General features: G+C 41.1%; 1 protein-coding gene across 8 annotated transcripts in view; it reads left to right on the top strand.

The window, feature by feature from the left end:
- Positions 1-11,706, top strand: part of NAV3 (neuron navigator 3) — a 566,306-nt gene extending 554,600 nt beyond the window's left edge. For all 8 annotated transcript variants that reach the window (XM_063322883.1, XM_063322884.1, XM_063322882.1 and 5 more), the window contains 6 exons: positions 1,364-1,518; positions 2,425-2,496; positions 2,931-3,127; positions 3,797-3,915; positions 6,641-6,844; positions 9,014-11,706. In XM_063322883.1, the coding sequence (XP_063178953.1) occupies positions 1,364-1,518; positions 2,425-2,496; positions 2,931-3,127; positions 3,797-3,915; positions 6,641-6,844; positions 9,014-9,133 (867 nt within the window). In that variant the 3' untranslated portion in view covers positions 9,134-11,706. The remainder of the gene's footprint in view (positions 1-1,363; positions 1,519-2,424; positions 2,497-2,930; positions 3,128-3,796; positions 3,916-6,640; positions 6,845-9,013) is intronic.
- The last annotated feature ends 8,570 nt before the right edge of the window (positions 11,707-20,276 follow it).

Here is a 20,276-nt window from a genome sequence, read left to right as displayed (position 1 = left end):
TTGGGTATACTCCTAACCTGGTACCCAGGGAAAAGAAAATGAAAGGCTTTGCCAGGAGCTTTCTGATACACACAGAACGTAATGAATGCTAACACAGTATAAGAAGGAAGAACATACAGATCCCAAAGGGGTGAGCGGACCATTCCAGTAAAAACACCGCTTTTCACTGTCTTTATAAAGAGGATTGTGATGCCATTTACTTTGGCAGAGGATGTGCTTATGTTTTATTGTTGTACCATATACATTTATAATGAAAATTGTCCCACAAAAGAGCAAGCTTTTGGATTTCTGGTAAATTGCTTGTTGTATTTGTCGTTATTTTTAGGGTTTGGTTTGGGTGTTGTTTGTTTTTTTTTTTCTTTTCCTTTGTTTCTATTGAGGTTTATATAGAACTTTGGAGTTTGTAGTAAAAAAAGAAAAACCAACATTGTCAAATACCGAGTGTGTTTGGATAATACAGATGGTGCTGTTCTGTGGAAGAAACCCATGATGTTCCTCTAGAGACACCTGATCATAAAAAGTCAAACAAAAATCTTTCTTAATATAAAAAAGATTGCATCTTCCTATTAAAGAAGAAAAGATTCTGTTATCTCTGAACCAGAAAGTAAAACAGTAATAGGAACTTTGTCCATAATACTGAGCGTTCCCAACACTGACAAAATTAGATACCTCTAGAGATATAGCTGTAAAACTTGACTAGCCCAGCCCTTAAGGGCAACAGTGTTGTGAAAAATATGAAATGTTTTTATTATAGAAAGTTCTCTTTTACTCCAGCACTAAATGATAGCCCGACAGATAGCCGACAGAAAAAAAGAATTTACAGATTTCTTACAGAACAAGTTTTATTATGAAATGTGATACAGTATCCTCAAAAGATCAAACAGATTTTCAGTGAGAGTGGTGAAAGGAGATATCTGAAGGAGCCGTTCAATATGCCTAAATTGTGTGATAACTTGGTGGGGGTTTTTTAGTATATAAACATGACATTCGTAAGATGGAGGTCCAAAAATTAATGTGAGTATCTCAGCTCATTGGAAATGACATATTTTATTGTAATCTATTTTCCTCTGGAGATAAGACACTTTATCAGCAGGTTTCTGAGGAATGTATCCACCAAATAGGAATGTGTACGCTTCAGTCACTTGCCTTATGTTTAGTGCCTTTGTATTTCCTAGCATGTGGCTTTACTATTGCCCTATCTAAGAAGCAGGTCTTCCTGCATGTGCTGATCCAGCTGAATGATCCACAGTGGGGAAACTTTCTAGCGGCCTCTTTATCTTTCTGAAAATCTTTTCCACTGAAATTACATCTATGGTCTAATTATGTTAATCTTTTCTGGGTTTTGTTGTTAATTCTGCTGAAGGATCTGCGACAATACCTAGCAAACCTAGCTGAGCAATGCAGTGCTGACAACAATGGTGCTGACCTCCCTGTGGTCATAATTCTTGATAACCTCCATCACATCAGTTCACTAAGTGACATCTTCAATGGTTTCCTCAACTGTAAATATAATAAATGGTAAGTAGGAGCTCTTCTCTCCCCTTTCACACACCTTTTGCAATTAAAATGGTAAAAGCTGTTATGTGGCAAAATAAAACGTCCCAGTGGAAACTTAGACTCACATAGGCTGTGCTTGAATAATTTTAACCCTCTTCAGCAAAGTCCTTAGGTTTCTGCTTCACTTTATTTATATGACTCCCATTCATCTCAGTGAGATTTAAGCGTGCCACAGAATTTAAGAATGTACTTAAATGCTTCAGTGCATTAGGGTCTTATCCCTTTCACCCTGTCAGATGACACAATCTCATTAGTACCATGAGGACAGTTTATGGGAGAGTAAGAAGAAATGCACTTTATAATAGTGGAATTTGGGATATGTGTGAACTCACAGACCATGTCATGCAAAAGCAGCTGTATATCCGGTGGACTTGCACTTCCTACAGTTTTCCAGTAGCAGTGCAGAAGTATGAAGTTTGCTGACTGTTCTTTATTGGCAAGCAAGAATAAAAATAATGTTTTCTTGAACTTTTACTGGCCTCTAACATAGGCTATTTCTGCTGTAAAAGTGTCATGATAGGGACTTCCCTTCATAAAATCACTGCCTACTCTGTCTTACTCATGAGATTCACTGGCTTCTGAAGTTAAAACTCTAAGCCTACTGCAAAATTATTAGGTACATGAGGACAGGGTTACCTCATTTATTTTTTTATTACACATGAGTACTAGTAAACTACAAATGCGCAGAGAGGGAAATCATACAAGAATAAATATTAAGAAAGGGCACCTCAAATATTTTAAATCTAAAACTACAATACATCCAGAGACTCTTTTAAAATTGGGCTAGTACAGATAAGATGAAAGAACATTCTCTGAATATCTGAATGGATACTTCCTCAATAAAATGTAATGCTTTTCTCTTTTCAGTCCCTATATTATTGGAACCATGAACCAGGGAGTTTCTTCTTCACCAAATCTGGAGCTGCATCACAATTTCAGGTACATTCACCCCGTATTTACTGTGGCCACGTTTGCACAACTCCCTGCTTCTCAGCCCAATTCTTCAACAAACATTGATCTAGTGGCTCATCACAGCAACGTATTTCAGCTTCTGTGTCTCTCCTTTATTGATGGGTCTCTGAATGGTGTCAGGGAATAGTGAAAGAAATAAGATACTTTCTGGCACCTCAAGCAAGTTGCTGAAGACGATTGCATTCTTGCATTCCATTTGTCTTCAGCAGTGTCTTGAATTCCTGCTGAAACCTGTTTTGATTGTGTTGTAGCAGTGGGCAATAATGTGGTTTATTGGAGCAGTTTTATACTTGCTGACTAACAAGATCCAGAAGCTTATGACATTACCTTCATCTGTATGTTTACGAGGAAACGATGTATTTGCTATTCATTGCTGTTTGACATTTATCCTTTCTACCCAGGTGGGTGCTGTGTGCTAATCACACAGAGCCTGTTAAAGGTTTCTTGGGAAGATATCTGAGAAGGAAACTGATTGAGACTGAAATAGAAAAGAACATACGCAATAATGATCTCATCAAAATCATTGACTGGATCCCCAAAACGTGGCATCATCTCAACAGCTTCCTAGAAACGCACAGCTCTTCAGATGTAACCATTGGTGAGTCCATTGGTGGAGTGGTTTGAAATAACGATGCAGGCTGAGCATTTTAGACATTTGAGAAGGATGTATCATCTTTTTAAAAGTTGTCATCTCTCAATGGGAAGTACAATATCAGCATGGCGAATTTGTCTAGTTGACAGCAAAATTGAAATGAAAATGGAAAGATTAATGAGAGAGTATGTATTTCCTGGTATTTCTGCCTTGGTTGCTGAAGACTTTCAGGTAAATTATCATAATTTTAAAAAGTTAAATTTACAAAAAATTACCTCAATAGCAACTTTCCTAAGCTTAAATTTTTTTCCCTGCTTTCACACTGCAGTATAATTACAGCAATAAAAACACTTGGACAGTCTGTTCAGTAAACTAGAAAGTGGGAGATGTACATGTACCTGAGGTCTTTTAGTGGAATAGCCATGTTAGCAAAGAAGTCATCCTTTTACAGAGCTTTGCCTGTAAAACTTGTAAGTGTTCACCAGGCCTTAGAATTGGATAAAGTGACATTAGTTCATTTTTAATAACAGGAGACTGATAGCTCCCTTATTGTAGTCCTGCATTAGTATTCTCTTCACTTGAGTTTGCTCCAATACAACTTTTTTAATGCCATGAAGATTATTTTTACTGTGTTCCCTAGTTCTACTTTTGTTAAAACACAACTTGGCTTCTCAGGTCCCCGCCTCTTCCTCCCTTGCCCTATGGATGTTGATGGCTCCAGAGTGTGGTTCACAGACCTCTGGAACTATTCCCTGGTGCCGTATCTTCTGGAAGCTGTGAGAGAAGGACTTCAGGTATGTCATTTGTTTCCCAGCAATTTATTTTTTTATTAGATTCATAAACTTTCTCCAAGGTACTTTTAACCAATGCATCCAAGTATGCATGCTTTTGCATTTGCAAGAAAATCTGTGGAGGGATTATAGAAATCAGCCTTGAACTTCTTTTGACCTGCTCTTACTGCAATGTATAATTTGGCTTTGGTTAGCGCTCCAGCACTAGCACGTCTTGTATTTTATGAAGAGGGTTTCTCCTCTGTGACTGGAGGAAGGTTCGTTTTCCACTGTTGAAAGAGTTTACAGCAATGCTAAATACAGCTCAGATTGCCTCCTTGATTCAAGGTGGTCTCAGCCAATTCCTGCATGGAAGAGTTAATAGCTCTTAGACTGGTGCAAGAAAATAGCTTTGGTCTGTGTAATCCTCTCCCACCTACATACTATGTAGGCACACAGGCTTTTGGAGGAAAGCTTGGGAACAAGGATATTTTCACCATTCAGAAAAAAAAAAATGTTTATGGCCTTATCTAACCGGATTGAGATAATTTACTCTTTGGCCCTGCTGAATGTGAAGGTCTGTCCCTATTTGCCCTTATATCTTGCAGCCCTGCTTTCATTTCGCATATTTTTGTTTCTCCTTTTTTCTTTCTCTGTATGGGCTAAGGCTTCCTCCTGACTGTAATTCTGATTCGGGGTAACTGCCATCAGATCAGAATGCTTCATGGTTCCCTCTATCCTGTCCTCTCCAGAGCTGAGTGTTAGCAGCAGTTCAATTGATTGTTAATGAACTATTAAAATTTCTTCTACTTTAATAGAAAGAGAGTTACAAATAGATTTGCTGTAGATAGCACTGTAAGCTGTTCCGTGTAGGTTAAGATTTCAGACCATTCCACATCTTTGCAGCAAACCTAAATCTTGAAATTATTCCTTTTTTGTTTGTTTGTTTTCAATCTTTATTTGGCTTTCTCTCTTTTTCTTTTATGCACTGCAATTCTGTGTCCTCTGAAAAGATGCTTTGTGGAAAGGCAGTTTTTTGCCACACATAACCCTGAAAGAAATTACTGCACAGTGCAGAGGGGGTTGTTATGGACTAGTCAAAGAATTGTGTAAGCAGCTGCGGTTTCTTTATCACCTTGTGTCGACATAGTGACATACTGATGCGCTGGAGGTTTAGAATCTTGCCTGCTGAATATCTCACGCTTTCCTGAAGCGGCTTATCTCTCTGGGAATTACAGAATCTTTATGCCTTGTGCAAAAAAACTGCCAAACATCTGATAGAACAGCCACGGTGAGATTAACAGCGCTTGTTTAGACCAGCTCTAAAAATGCAGTGATATTCTTCATGCTCATATTTTCCCAAGTATACAGCGTACCTACTTAAATGAAAACTTCAGTTCCAGAGCAGAAGATGGCAGCATATGGAAGAAAATTTGTTGTTTCATGAACCATTCCAATTTTTAGCTGCTTTGGATGGCTTCCATAGAATAACATTATTAATAATAAACAGAAATCTTTTATATGATATAATTAGATGTTACTGGAACCAGGGATGGGTAGAAAGTGCCTTTCTAGCCTGGTACTTTGTAAACTCACTTGTCAGACACTGAATTTACAGGCCTTGCTCCAGATTCCAGAAAAGATTTAATCACTGTTAATCTCAGATGAGGGGAAGTGCTGCCCACAGCCTGGAGTCAGCCTGCTACCTCCCTGAGAAACATTTCCTCTTGGCTTATTTAGGCAGATCCCTGTTATAGCAGCCTAGCTTCAGAGCAGAAGGAGTCTGAGTATCTCTGTACATAATATAGGGAACTTGGCTGCCTAACCCGGAGCTCTGGATTCAGCAAGTGCCTGGGAGCAGGTGTTGCAGTGATAAGCACAACTCATCTCTCTGGCTTTGCCACTAAAATCCTTCACTGTTTTACTCCTTTTAGGAGTGCAGCCCATCTAAATGCTCCATGTGTGTATGCCCTGCCAATATTATGCTGCTCCTTGGATTGTCTGAGCCTGTTTGAGCTGGGAGAAATCACAGAAAGCCCTGGTGAATGGCTCCCTATCTCCATGTATCATTGTCACAGCTAAAGAAAATCTGTAAAACAACCACCAAGGGGCTCTCGGTTTACATGTGGCTTGCAGACAGCAACGTGGAGAAGGCTTCGTTTCAATGAGGAAGCTACCAGACCTCCTAAATATTCTTACAATATTCTTATGCTTCCTTCCTCTGTCCTCCTTCCAGATTCGTAAGCATTTTTGTGCTTCATAGTAAGGAAAATCTACCCTTTGTGAAAGATCTTAACCTTGTGAAAGATCTCAAACTTAAGGTGTGGACAGATGTCTGCTTCTGCATCCCATTTTGCTGGGAGAAGAGAACAATCTGTACTGGCACTTGCTAATTCACTTCACACAAAATCCAATTAACTTGAATGTCTTGGATAGGTCTGAGTTAATTTCACCGATACACCTTAAGTAAATTACCTAAAGGTCTCACTTCACATTGTATAAAGAATTTGTGGTTCCCACTGTTGCCTACAAGTATCGCTAGTTATGGAGTGCTTTTCAACTTGCAGCCACTCTGCGTATTGAAGGAGCATTAATGGAGATGAGGTCTTGTCATATCCGAGTGCTGAGCACATCTGAAAGCAAGCCACTTACTAAAATGGTTTAGATGCTTTTAATGACTTTTGTGAGCTCTTAAAACTGGTGCTGAAAACTCTGTAGGATACTTACCTGTGTTATATCCATAATATAGATGTATGGTAAGAGGGCACCCTGGGAAGATCCCTCCAAGTGGGTAGCTGATACCTATCCATGGAGCTCTGCATCTCTACAGCATGAGTGGCCATCGCTACTTCAGCTAAGACCAGAAGATGTTGGTTATGAAGGTTATGCATCAGCAAAGGAAGGAACAACCTCAAAGCACGTTCCGCAGACTGATACAGAGGGGGATCCCTTGGTAAGATTTAAATTTTGGGGAAAAGGCTTTTCAGTATGTACTTCACTGTCACATGTTAAATTGTACACTGTACAGTAAAAAACTACTGTGTACCTGTTCCAAAATGGGCTTTTAAAAATGAATCCTACTCTAATTTATTAAAAAGGTTGAAAATAAATAGAAAATCTAGTAGGAGGACAGGTATCACCGTCATGTTAATATGTCCTTAAATTGTTTGCATTTCCCACCTGCCCAGAAATGTATCTAGTCTTCATCATTATCATGTTTGAATACCATTCTTCAGCAACTTCTTAATCAGTTTATTCTAAAAAACACCTTTCCAGGTTGGGCAGTCCTTCATCTGCATTCTACAAATGAGGGACTGAGAAACTCACATTATCTAATTTGTCTATCATAGAGAATTTAGTGGAAATGCAAATTAGACAGCCATCCTCCCATTCCTCAGAACATTTCAAGATAACTGATGACTGTATAACAGTCTTAATGTAAAAGAAATGCAAGTGTGGTGGCATTAAAAGATAAGAGGTTGATTTCCCTCAATGCCGTGTATTGTTTTATTTAAATATGATCCCAGACATTTGGGTTTACCATTGCCGCCTCTGATAATGGACTATTAAATTGCATATATTGAACTGCTATTCTTGCATAGTGCTTTCTCTACAGACTGCCTTTATCGCAATTCAAAATACCGTTTTAGAGAACTGTACTTTTGGAATACAGGCAGCCCTTGGAAAAGGGAATTTCTCAGAGGAAAATGCATTTAACTCTTATCAGTGCTAAGAAAATGATTCCTCAGCCTCACTGAAGCGTTCGGTAGAAAAACCTCATTTGATCCCCTGTCTCCCAGTCCATAAGCTTTGGGGTGATTGTTTGACCCTGTGATTTGGGCTGCCAGTGAGTGTATCGGCCAGGCTTCCAGCACACATGCATCATCTCCACTAAGGTGAAAATACGTGGGCAGCTCGAGCTCAGTGTCCCATCACCCCTGCTCCCTGCGCACTGTGATCAGTGTCTGTATGTGCTAAATATCATAAGCTTGAAATTTGTGAACAGAGGGCTTGCCCCTGCCTGCGATGGAGCTCACGGGGCGACAGACACTGCACTTGTGGAAACAGGCCGTGTCACATGCAGGCTGTATTGCACAGCCCCCACGTATCCTGTATTATCAAACATGGATACCTGTTAAACCTTCAGCAAAAGCTACCTGATAGCATTAAAGAGTATTAAACGCTGTTCAATGCCTACGAAAAACTTTACAAGCTGTGCAGGCTGAAACCACAGAGATGTAAGGATTCCTGAGCAAACTAGAAAAAGGGGCTTAACACAAAACCACACAAGAATACCTCTTTCTCTTTGGTTTTTTGTTGCCTGCTTTTTTGTAATGACAGCATATTTGTTCCTTGAAAAACACTAAAGCAATATCAACATTGCTTGCAGCCCTGAGCATGCTGGCAGAAGCGAATGTTTTATAAATAAAATCCTGATCATTACACAGAGTTAGGCATCAAGCATCCAAGTAATTTTCTGGGGCTTAATGCTGCTTTTTGATGATTTTTCAGATGGGTTTCAGGTTCTAATAATCCCCAAATTGTGTGGGGGCTGTCTTCTCCTGGGTAGGAGGATCTGTTGCTGCTTCCCTGCTGAGGTCAGCCCCTCCACAGCAGATGGGACTCTTCTGTGAAGCAGCTGGCCTCGGTCCACCCCTCTCTCTCTCCCTCCCCGTCTCTGTCTTGCAGAGGGGGTATGTTAGCGTGATTATGTTTTCAGTTGCCTTTCCAATGTAGTGTGTCTACGCCATCCAAAAATTATCTGGAAGCTTGACTGTCTCCAAATACAGGCCCAGACGTCCAGCTGTGATATGGCTTCCTTCCCCTGCCCATGTTGCAGCTGCAGCCGGTCTCACCCCTGAATTAAAGAGAGTTATCAGGCAGCTCCATTGTATCCCTCTGGTTCTTTGGACCTTTAAACTTCTATTTAAAGACCAGAAGGCAATGAAAAGGGTGCCAGGAGGAGCCGCTGACACTCTGCCCTTTCTGAAATCCTTTTGTGTGGTCCCCTCAGCTAGATACCAGCACACCTCACACAGCAAGGGAGCTTAATTAAATTTTAACACGGTCACTGCAGCACTAAATGAGATGAGATTATGTAAACATTGCTTTCTTCTTTCAGATGAATATGCTAATGAGGCTTCAAGAGGCAGCCAACTATTCGAGCGCGCAAAGCTGTGACAGTGATAGCACCAGCCACCATGACGACATTTTGGATTCGTCCCTTGAATCAACTCTCTGAAAGGGACAAACCTTGGTGGAGGATGATGGTAAAATCTGTTTCCACGAGACCACTGCCAGTATTAAAGCAGCACGCCGAGGTCCCTGAGCGAGAATGGTGTGTTGTAGGTAGGCAGGAGACCTAACTCTGCAAAGTCAGGAAGAAAAATTGAAGTGGAAAGCTTGAATTAGTTTAATTTCAAGGCATTTCAATACCTATGGAGCCAAGCGAGACTCCATTTGTCAACTGGAAAGGGCCCTAGACCAAGGGCATCTAAGCAGATTGCACACGTGTTAGCCAAACTGGAATATTTTTTTTCCCTCTTTCTCTCTCTCTCTGTTTCTCTCTTTCTCTCTCTGTTTCTCTGTACAAGTTTACAGTGCAACTTCTTCTGGTTTTCTCCTTTAGTTTACCCTGAAGCGCTGCATGAACAATGCGGTCTTCTAATTTTCTTCTAACCTCTGTTGTGCCGCATGGTGCTGGTCACAGGACTGCAGTGGTGTTTGTGTTGTACGCTACTGCCCATTCCAAAACAAGTCAAAGATGATGATAGTAACTCAGAAAGCACAAACAATATTGTGCAATCACCAGAAAACATGACTGTGATATGCTGGATAAGTGCCAATTTAATTCTAACTGCCATGGTCACGGTGATGCGCTCCATCAAGTTTTTAGTACACGAGTCACAGATTTTATAAAGTTGTTTTTACCACAAAGGTCTTTTTTAACCACCTGCCCACTCCTTAACAACAGTTTTATACCAATTATTAACCAACACTGATTAAAGGCTTTTTAGGGCTTCGTTTGTTTGAGCCTTTTCAGTGAAAGAAGGAACATTTCTTATGGTGCTGTCTCACTGCCTTAAAACAGATTTCTAGAACAGTTTTACAGTTGGTTTAATTCCTAAACCATTGGTAATTTACACTGTTTTTTTCTTCATTTACTAATGAGAAAATGTCAGTTAACACAGTAGCCTCATAACTGTATATCATGATTTTTTAAAGTAATGGATAGGAGAAAGAACAGTTGCTATATAATATTTTTATCTTGTGAATAGATTGCTCTGCCTACCCTCAGAAATACACAAGGAACCCAAACCCACTTCCACTGCCACCTAAATGCTGAGAAAATCGGCTCAAATCCATTTGGTCCCACGGAATGGAATTTTTGGAGGATAGATGTTTTGAATTCTTATCCAGCAGAGCTGGATGCACTTGATGCAGCATGAGCACAAATATATGGGTTTGTTTTTCTTTCCTTTTTCTAGTTTTAGCATGTTGTTTTGATTGCTATTGTTGTACATGAAGAATTCAGCATAAAAGAACACTGAAGCAGTGATGTCCACTGTGGAAGAGGAAGAGTTTATACTGTAAAAGTGGGTTGGTTTTGCACAGTCTACTGGGTGGGTATTGTAAATATTAAAAAAAAAGAAAAAAGAAAAAAGAAAAAAGAAAAAAAAAGCCTTGCACAAATCAAATCGAAAACAAACAAACAAACAAAAAAAAATTGTATTTTATTCTGTTGGTGTTAAGAGATGTTTCACTTGCTGAGATTTCCTGTATGTTGCAAAAAAATACAGAATGCAAACCTTAAAAGCTGTTATTACCCGGTGTGTTTGTCCTGTACTTACAGTTGTTATGACTATGCAGGAGCTATCAATGCTACAGTCGGCATGTTTCAATATCTATACGAAGCCAATACATTTTGGGGGGAAAAAAATCTGAAAACGTTTTAAGCGCATATGTCACGGCAGGCTACAACCAGATTGCATTCCAACTGCTCAGACTAATCGGGAACGCTTTTTTACCGCAAGAGGCGTCCGGTTAAAATAGGTGCATATAAACAAGAAGGTATCTAAGGGCTTTGGCATTGTGTAGACATGTACTGTACACCTCCGTGGATGTTACCTTCAGGATGTGTATTTGGTGCTATTAACTCTTTGTGGCCACCCTGTGGTCACTCGCTGTAAAACAAAGATAAATCAATGCAGTATCCAAATGGCACTGAGCTGCATCGCTGAATCTAGAGGTTCCTACACGGTGCTATTGCCCTAATAAAACTCTAACTGAATTTATGCATGTAGGATTCAGTCAGACCAACATCATGCCCCCCAAATCTGGATCCATTTCTGATGCAAAATGTCAGCGCCTACACCTTGGCTGACTCAAAGAACTAAAGGAAAGCTGCTCTTTCCTGTACCTGCGCTCTGAGCAAACCTGCAAATCTTTTCCTGCCATATTTAACACACAAACACACAATATCACATATACAAAACTTCCTGCAATACATCTCAGTGAGTCCACCTAGTTTACAACTCAGAAATTGTTTGTGAAACATTTGTCTGTACACATTTTATATTTTGTACATTTTTGATGTAACATATCATGTAAATAGACAGAAACAGTGAAATAAATCATCTGAAAAGTTTTGTAGTCTTTGTAAAGCCCTAATAATAAGTATTTGGTGTCATCGGACTTAACTGGATGATGTATTTTCTATTGGTTTATTGTTCCTCTAGCTTGTAAACCAGCTTGCGTATATTTTTTTGCAGGTGTGCGCACTGTATCTGTCTAAATTATTACTTTGCCATTAAAGTGGAATTATTTATTGAAAACACAGTCTGGTGTTTTTGCAGTCAGAACCACTTAACGGTTAGGTATTATTTCAAACATAAAAAACATACAAACAAAATGACAAACTGAAGGGTATAATTTTCTGTATTCAGCAGAACTAATCTCTGTAGAAACAAAATTAAGTACTGTTTCTAGTTCCAGTGATTCGGTATGATTTTTGAATTACCCTGTCTATGGTGGGAACAGGTTGTGCTGTTCAGAAACAACTTTGCAGTCTCCCCATTCTCAAGATTATCTTCACGTACAAGGCTATTGATTTCAGTGGTGGTAAATCTGTACAAAACCAGCGCAGCATTATGCCTTATTTTCAAACTTAAAGGACTCGGGGCTACTTCCTCAGCAGGTATACATCAGTAGGGTTTAATAAATTCAAAGAAAGCAGAATTATGTTAGTCAGCGAATCACAGACTTTGAGGCTGGAAGAGATCGCTATGGTCCCGCAAGCTGCAGCGTCTCAGCAGCAGGTCTATAATTTCTCTGGAAATTGTCACATCCCTGGAAAGACCTTTAGACATAACAGCGTGGAGTAGAAGATCTAGCACCTCGTTGTCAATGTGGCTAATTATTCACTGGGTTGGTTTGGGTCTTGACGGCTTTATTTGCAGGTAGATCTTACATATCTCTTTCTTTTCAAGAGAAAAATACCCCTAACTGTCTTTCCTTATGCCTTTTCCTCCGATACTAAAAAGCCGACCACAATCAAAAATATCTTTTACATTGAAGTAATAGTCTTCCTTGCTTTTCTTTTTGATAAGACGGGCAGCTTGCTCATTCTTAGCTTTTGGTGCTAAGGCAAGCCTTTCAGACCTCAACACATTTTTTGCAGGACTTCCTGACTACTTTTTGATTTGTCAGAGTCCTTTCTGAAGCGTGGGTATGAGAACTGCACACGGTATTCCTGTGATGATTTTACTTTTGCTATAAACAGAACTAATATCACCTTCCTACTCCCACTTCACATTTTCCCTGCTTAGGCTTCAGGGCTGACATTCACTCTCTAATTGCATCATCCTCCTGCAGGCTCATGTTCAGTTAATTACCTACCAAGTTCCTGACTTCTTTTCATGTTGCATCATTTTGAAATACTTTGTCCAATCCTGTCTGCATAAACTATGCTCTTTGTTCCTTAGATGTATGATTGCAAATTTAGCTGTATTAAAACAGGATATTCAAATCCGCCCACCGTACCAAACGATTCAGATCATGCTCTACAATCGGCATCTGTCTAATTTACCACTCCACCGGCTTCCCTGGCTTCCAAAAACTGCTAACCACATCCCCTTACTTTGTCTTTCAGTTTTTAGGTAAATGTAGTAAGTAACATTTTGTCAAGAGCAAAGCCCCGCTGAATCCTGCTAGGACCCTCCATGAAGATTTGATTTACACCTACATTGTTGGGTCACTTATGTCATGGGTATATTTGTATTCCACTTAATCTGGGTATTAATATCAGCATGTCATACAAAACCGTGTGCGTATAATATTATAGGAAATATATGATGAGTTACATGGCTTCTCCATCCCTGTAGTTCTCCAAGGACGGATTAAATTAGTCTCTGTTGAAAATTACATATGTAGAGCTTATCTTACACAGAAAGGGGAAGAGACTAGATGACTTTAGCGATCTCAGTGTGGCTTTCCTATAATTCAGTGCTGCAGCCTTTGCACATTATCCAGCTGCCATTACTTATGGGAAAAGGTATGAAATTTAATTGTCAAACTCGTTCTACGTCTACTGTCTCAGCATATCTACCTGTTAGCCTTCATCTGGAGACCTGCCTGGTGAACGCCCGGGTCCCCAGGACAGGAACAGGAGCAGGAATGGGATAGTGCAGCCTCTGAAGGAAAAGTGGTTTTAGCAAAGTACTTGAGACATTGCTGTTGCTTACAAGAGCTCATTTTTTATGCTATCATTAAATAGCCAGCGTGTTTCTCAGCATGTGCTACTTTTTCTTGATAACTGAATAATGTCACGCAAATTAAATGCTACCACTACGTTTGGCAATGCAAGAGCTACGGCTGCGCTATCAGGGACGAAATGTATTGGTGGGTAATAATACTAGTAGGAGAAAATAGAATCTGTCATGAAAGATAAATTAACTAAGACCCAGGCCATGTGACCTTGCCTTTCTACACTAAATTGCATTTACTGTTCTTTGTTCAATTGCAACCTTAATCAAACATTGATAAATAACAATGAGTGAGCACACTGAAAGAAGTAAAGTCCTGCTTTTAGTAACAAATTTCATAAATGAAATAATGTTTTGCCTTTGGCAGTGTATTTATTTGGTTTGTAAGCATTTTTTTTTTAAGTCAGATTACATAATTTAGGAAACTAAAATGAATCTTGACAATTAAATGCCAAAGCTAAAAGAAAAGGCACCTGGTAACTGCTACGTAACAAAATAAAGCATTTACATGGTGACACATAACCAGCACTGATGATTTTATCATGCCACATATGGATGGCTCTGAAAGAACAAAGAAGCAGACAAAATACATACTAACTGTATGACCAAACCCCAAGAACTTAGTGAAATAAGTCATTTAAACTAGTGAACTCTATTTTAGCACTGATAATTCAATGCACCTGAAATACATCCAGCTAATCACAGAATCACAGAATGACAGGGGTTGGAAGGGACCTCTGGAGATCACCTAGTCCAACCCCCCTGCCAGAGCAGGGTCACCTAGAGCAGGTTGCACAGGAACAACGTGTCCAGGTGGGTTTGGAATGTCTCCAGAGTTGGAGACTCCACCACCTCTCTGGGCAGCCTGTTCCAGTGCTCTGCCACCCTCAAAGTAAAGAAATTCCTCCTCATGTTTAGGTGGAACTTCCTGTGCTCAAGTTTGTGCCCGTTACCTCTTGTCCTGTCCCCGGGCACCACTGAAAAGAGCCTGGCCCCATCCTCCTGACACCCACCCTTTAAGTATTTATAAGCATTGATAAGATCCCCCCTCAGCCGTCTTTTTTCCACACTGAAAAGACCCAAGTCCCTCAGCCTTTCTTCACAAGAGAGATGTTCTAGTCCCCTCATCATCTTTGTAGCCCTTTGCTGTACCCTCTGCAGCAGTTCCCTGTCCTTCTTGAACCAAATCCTGTGTTCTGTGTTCTATAAGTGCAAGGAAAAGACATACACAGGCTGAAATAGACTCTTCAGTGCAACTGTTAATGCAGGTTGGATGTTCCTCTCATGTAGGCTACATACAATAAAGAGATGTGTCTTCTGTACAGCAGTCCCTGAGCTACCACAGATAATTGGGTGGCAGAATGAATAATTTCGCTCCATCGTTAGCACACTCCTCATATAACCGTCATGATCTTTAACCTACCCTGTCCCTGCTTATCCAGGTCAAGCTAATGGCACTGTGTGGGACTAGTGGCACTGGCTCTTGATTGTGGCTGGGGAAGGTCATGCTGGATGCAAAATCTTACATCTTAACTGAACTACCATTACAGAGCAAATACGTTTTTCATCTAGAGGAAATCTAAAAGCTACGTAAGAAAACTTTGTAGTCTTATTAGTAATTGCTGTGATTAATCTCATTATTACTTAATGGCTTTGTATTACTGCTTTTGTAGTGCCTATGTATCTCACATACTTTATAAATAGTTTTCTTGTAAAAACAAATTATCTATCCAAGTGTAAAATTATACTGCTTGTTTGAGAGCTGGTTAATACCTTTTTTCAGAACACCAGCCTATTTAACAAACTACATCCACAAACAGTAAACTTCATCTCTAGCTTAAGGGTCTCTGACATTAAAGAACATGCTTAGTCTTACTATGTGTTCCAAGCAAGTGATGTTCTTTGATTTCTGTCCTGAATATAGTGTTAAGCACGTGAAGAGCTTACCTAATTTAGACTTCAGCACCTGCAAGTCATTCTTCCATAAACCATTGTCTTCAGAGGGTAAGATGGTCAACTAACCCCTGCAAGATTCAGCTGAACATTGTTTGTAGCAACTGTGCAGCGTATTACACTCAAGAATTATAATTTAATCATATGCTTAGATGCAGCATTCAGTAGGATGCCATATTGCCTGTCGTAATGTTCTCTGAAGTTGAATAAAAGCTTCAGACTACGTTGCTAATCAGAGTAGAGGGAGGCCTCCTCCTTTTCTGGAGTGGAGCAGCTGCTAGCAATAACACCTAGTTGTAGCTGCAGGACGATAGAGAGGTCACTCCAGCTAGAGGGAGACAGAGAAGCTGTAGCGTATGTTACAGGGCCTCCTGGAAGAAATCTTTCACATTGGAAAAATACCAGAATCACTCAGCTGTTACCATCCCTTGCTGTATATCAGAATCAGGTGGATAACTTTTGTAGTCAATCATAGCTTTATCTTACCAGGTGTTGAGATATTTGTGGGTTTTCTGAACTACGCAGAAATCGAAATATAAAATATAGGATTGAAACTCAATATGAACCTTAGAACAAATATCCATGCTTTAAAGGTCATGTTATATTGAAACTCTCTGCTTAATGATGAAGGACATACTACGGTGAGCAGAAATTACACCTATGTCCACAGAAACCTCCATGCTTGCTCAAGAATGGTGAGTCCTGTTCTGGTCCTTCTTCTGGGGGTGCGGGATAAAGAGAAAAAGGGGTTTCTGGTTCACTTGCCTTTTCATGGTTACAAAAAGTCCTCTTTCTGCTGGTTCCCTCCCCTCAGTTTTGTTAGCAGACCTGCTGAATATCAAACCACAGCTGGTCAGGAAGTTTCCATAACAAAGCTGTCCTTTGAAGCCAAAATGATGCACCAAAGAATATCAGAGTAAATAAACTTTGGATGTACCACAAGCAGAGGATATTTTTGGCCTCGTTTCTTGCCAGCTGACCAGGCAGATGCTTCAGAAGCGGGATTACAGAGGTCCACGGCTCTGGTGAAGTTTTGTTCAGGACCCATAGCGTGAAGCTTCTTGCTCCAGAGCCAAAAAGGCTTGTTGCAGGGCTTCAGCTCCCGTCTCCCCTGGCTGCCCTGAACACTCCCACTGCAGACAGAGTGGGCAGGGTTTCTTGGCATCCCTCCGCTGCCAGGGAAATACCCACGCTACCCTCAGCTCCCAAGGAGGAACACCTCCTAAAGCTGAAGATGCTCTAAAAATTGTGAGGATGCGAGGAAGGGACAGGGGACAAAGCAGATGGTTGCTCCGATCTGTTCCAGACAACATGAGCAAAACCACTTCTACTTTCTGGAATGAAAGCAGAGAGCATATCTTTCTAGTGGAATTTTTTAGATAAGCTTTTACTGAAATTATTCCAAACAGACACATGCACACAGAGGAATTTCCTGTAAAGGTCATTTCTATATGAAACCAGCTTTGTGGTGTTAACACGAGTTCCTTAGCAGTTCTTTGAGGCTGCAGTGGCAATGGTAGCTGCAGAGCGGGGTCAGGTTTGTGTTGCTGAGGCAGACGTTGCAGCTCTCTTTGGGAACTGATGTTCCCAAAACAGGGAAGACACATGCTCAAAGAATTCCAGCTATGTGGGGGTTTAGCCTTTTGTTTTTCCTTTTTCACCCTTTTTTAGATAAGAAAATAGCTCCTGGCACCATCACAGGTCTTTCCTCTCCCTCTGCATTTTGCCCTCTCTGCCCTTCTGTCACGTAGCACATCCCTTCTTCCTCCTCTGCCTGCCTTGTACGTGTTCCTCTTCTCACGGCTGTTCGCCTTGACGCTCGCGTTGGCTCCCCTTCTCTCCCTGGCACGTTTCACGTGTCCGTCTCCTCACTCCCCAGAAGGCCGCTTGCCACTCAGAGCGCGCCAGGACAGCATCGTGTCCCTTTCTGGCTCTGAAGGCCCAGCATATGCTGTGACAGCTGCGCAGTGCGCGGCGACGGCAATGCAGCCAGCGACATCCCCTCCCGGTGGCTGCCCGAGCACCGGCCGCTCTGCCAGCGCCGGGGTAAGACCCGCTGCAGCGGCAGGAGGGGACAGCAGGCGCTGAGAAGCCCCGAACCTCACCCGTGGCAACGTGCTTCAGTGAAAAAGCTGAATGACTTGAGAGGTCGTGGCTCCTCGGTGCTCCCCTCCCTTTCCACCCACTCTGTCGACCGAGAAATATTAAGTTAAAAAACAACTTCTCGCTGTTTTTTTTTTTTTTTTTTAGTACTATGCCAAAACTAAGTAGCTCATATTTTGTAGACTAGAGGAAGAGTCTGTGGGATGTGAGATGGGAGACAGGCAGTCAGCTAGGATACAGGAAAGTGGGAGCTCTCCCACTTCTCCTCTTCACCTCTCAGACTGAGTCTACTCTAAGGAGTTTTATTCTCTTTCTTTGTTGCTTGCCAGAGGAAAAGAAGGATATCATCTGCACTGCCGCTTCTGTGACCAAGAATGGCGAATTTTCACTGTAAAAAAAAAAAAAAAAAAAAAAAAAAAAAGTGGAATTTCAATTCAGTTTCAGAAAGAACAAGCAGAAACATCTCATCCCGAAAGTGAATCAAAATCTCATTGGCAATTTGGAAGAAAATTAGAAATAGTCGTGTTACTATAGTGATGTTTGTTAAGTAGTCATTAGCTCTGGGCAAACACAGAAAACATTTTTCCATAGCTGTCACTGCAATCGCAATAATCTGATAATATTATTTAGTACTTGCTTAGTGCTTTTGAAGCATCATCTTGCATCCTTTACAAAGGTCAGGGCGAGCGTTATTGTTAAGGAATGAATGGGAATGAAACCTTACTAACAGCAGCGGGATGCGGATGACAATATCTCACAGCTTCATGTATAGACCTTTGTCTCAAGATGCTGCTAATGAAGAAAGTCCTAGAACTGATTGACATTCCTATCATCTATCATATTTTATTTGGGAGGGGGATGTATAAAATTCGTAGCTTCAGAACGTTTTTGGAGCTGTTATCATGTAAGATGCTGCTTTCACTAACTGAAAATGATGTTGGGAGAGACTTTTAGACCCACAAAATTGTTCCTAGAAAATACAAAACATTTTGTTGTCTGTGAGAATATGCGCAATCATATGTTCGCATATGCAAAAAGGGAGAGGAAAAAAAAATATTGGATTTGGGGATTTTAGAAAAGTAGATTTCATGGAGTTGTTGATGTTACCTAAGTGACTAAGGGGCCTGAATTGTATTTTCAATTGTGACTTAAGTCACTTGAGTAGACTTTGTGATTAGTCCTTATAGTCTTTAAATTTATGGTCGGTTGTGACAGTTTCTGAACTCGTTTCAGCTTTCCCAGTTAGCTGGATTTGGAGGCCTTCATGGCTAGGCAGAGCAGGGATTTGGGAAGCAGAGAAGATTAATCACCTCATATGCTGTGATCTAATGTTATGTCTGCAAATGAGATTTCCGGGCAACTGCTAGACATATATTTTTGGATCCTATATTTTTAGTTTGATAACAGTAATCTTAGATATAACTCATTTACGGACTAGTCTAGTCCAGCCAGAAGGCTAGTCCAGACAGAAGGCTCCATTTTATTAGGACACGGTTAGACAGATGCCATGGTAGCAGCAGCAGCTTCTGTAACTCCTTCAAACATGCTCAGCCTAGCTTTTCTCAGGAGATGGCAGCAGCAGCATTCCCGAGATGGCTGCAATGATTTCCATTTACTTGGAGGGGCATGAGGTGCAAAGCAATAGTTGGGTGGGAAACAACCCCTCCTTCCCCCTGAAAAATAGAAATAGAGACCTGTACGTGTTTCACGCAACGTGAGTGATGGTTGAAGTGGTACAGCTAACGAAATATTAGAGTGAGCTACAACTTACCTGAACTTTTCACAGGTAACCCAAAGCAAGTGTTTCCTTCTGAGCCAAGTGAACAAAGGCACTTCGAGCGATGCCGTGGCAGGGTGGCACCATTGCATGTCACTGCTGCCAACTTGCCTACAACCGTCCCCTCTGCAGGCGGAGCGGAGGGCTGAGGAAGGTGAGAGCAAGCTGATGGTGTTTGTGCTGGGTGGGGCGCAGGATTTCACTTTGCCATGGGAGATGCAAGGGAGGTGAGGGAGGAAAGAGTGGAAGGGCAGTAATACGGCAGGAGCAGGCAGGGAGTCGAGAAGGCTATTTTACACTTTATATGTTCTTCTGATGCTGTATTGAGAGCACCTGAGCACTTACGTGTAATGATGAACATCTGTTATGTCCTGTTTGCACTGTAATCCAACCTCCACGGGGAGGAGCAGGGGCAGAAGAACGTTTTATTTTCTGAAGACATTTTATTTAGTCTTTTTTTTTTAAATACGCGTGCTGCTGTGAGACTGAAGAGGTCAGAAGTGTGTCTCAGGCAGCAGTAGATGAGGAGCTCTGTCACAGTCCGAGGCTCCCACCAGGGCTTGGATGGGCAGGACCCACCCTGCTCACAGAGGTCTTGTGCACCAAATGCACGGAGATGTTGAGGACTGTCTTCCCCTCAGGTGTACGGGGTGCCTTATTTTAATAGGGCTTGGATGCAGCTTCTCAAGCATTTTGTTTAAATCAATGTGTTTAGCTTTCTTCTAAATGCTATGGAAAGCCTGTATGGAGCTCAGAGAGAGGTTGGCTACCTATGCAGCATCCTGGCT

This window comes from Chroicocephalus ridibundus, chromosome 1, assembly GCF_963924245.1.
Source record: "Chroicocephalus ridibundus chromosome 1, bChrRid1.1, whole genome shotgun sequence".
Lineage (NCBI taxonomy): Eukaryota > Metazoa > Chordata > Aves > Charadriiformes > Laridae > Chroicocephalus > Chroicocephalus ridibundus.
This window is presented reverse-complemented; position numbering and strand designations above follow the sequence as displayed.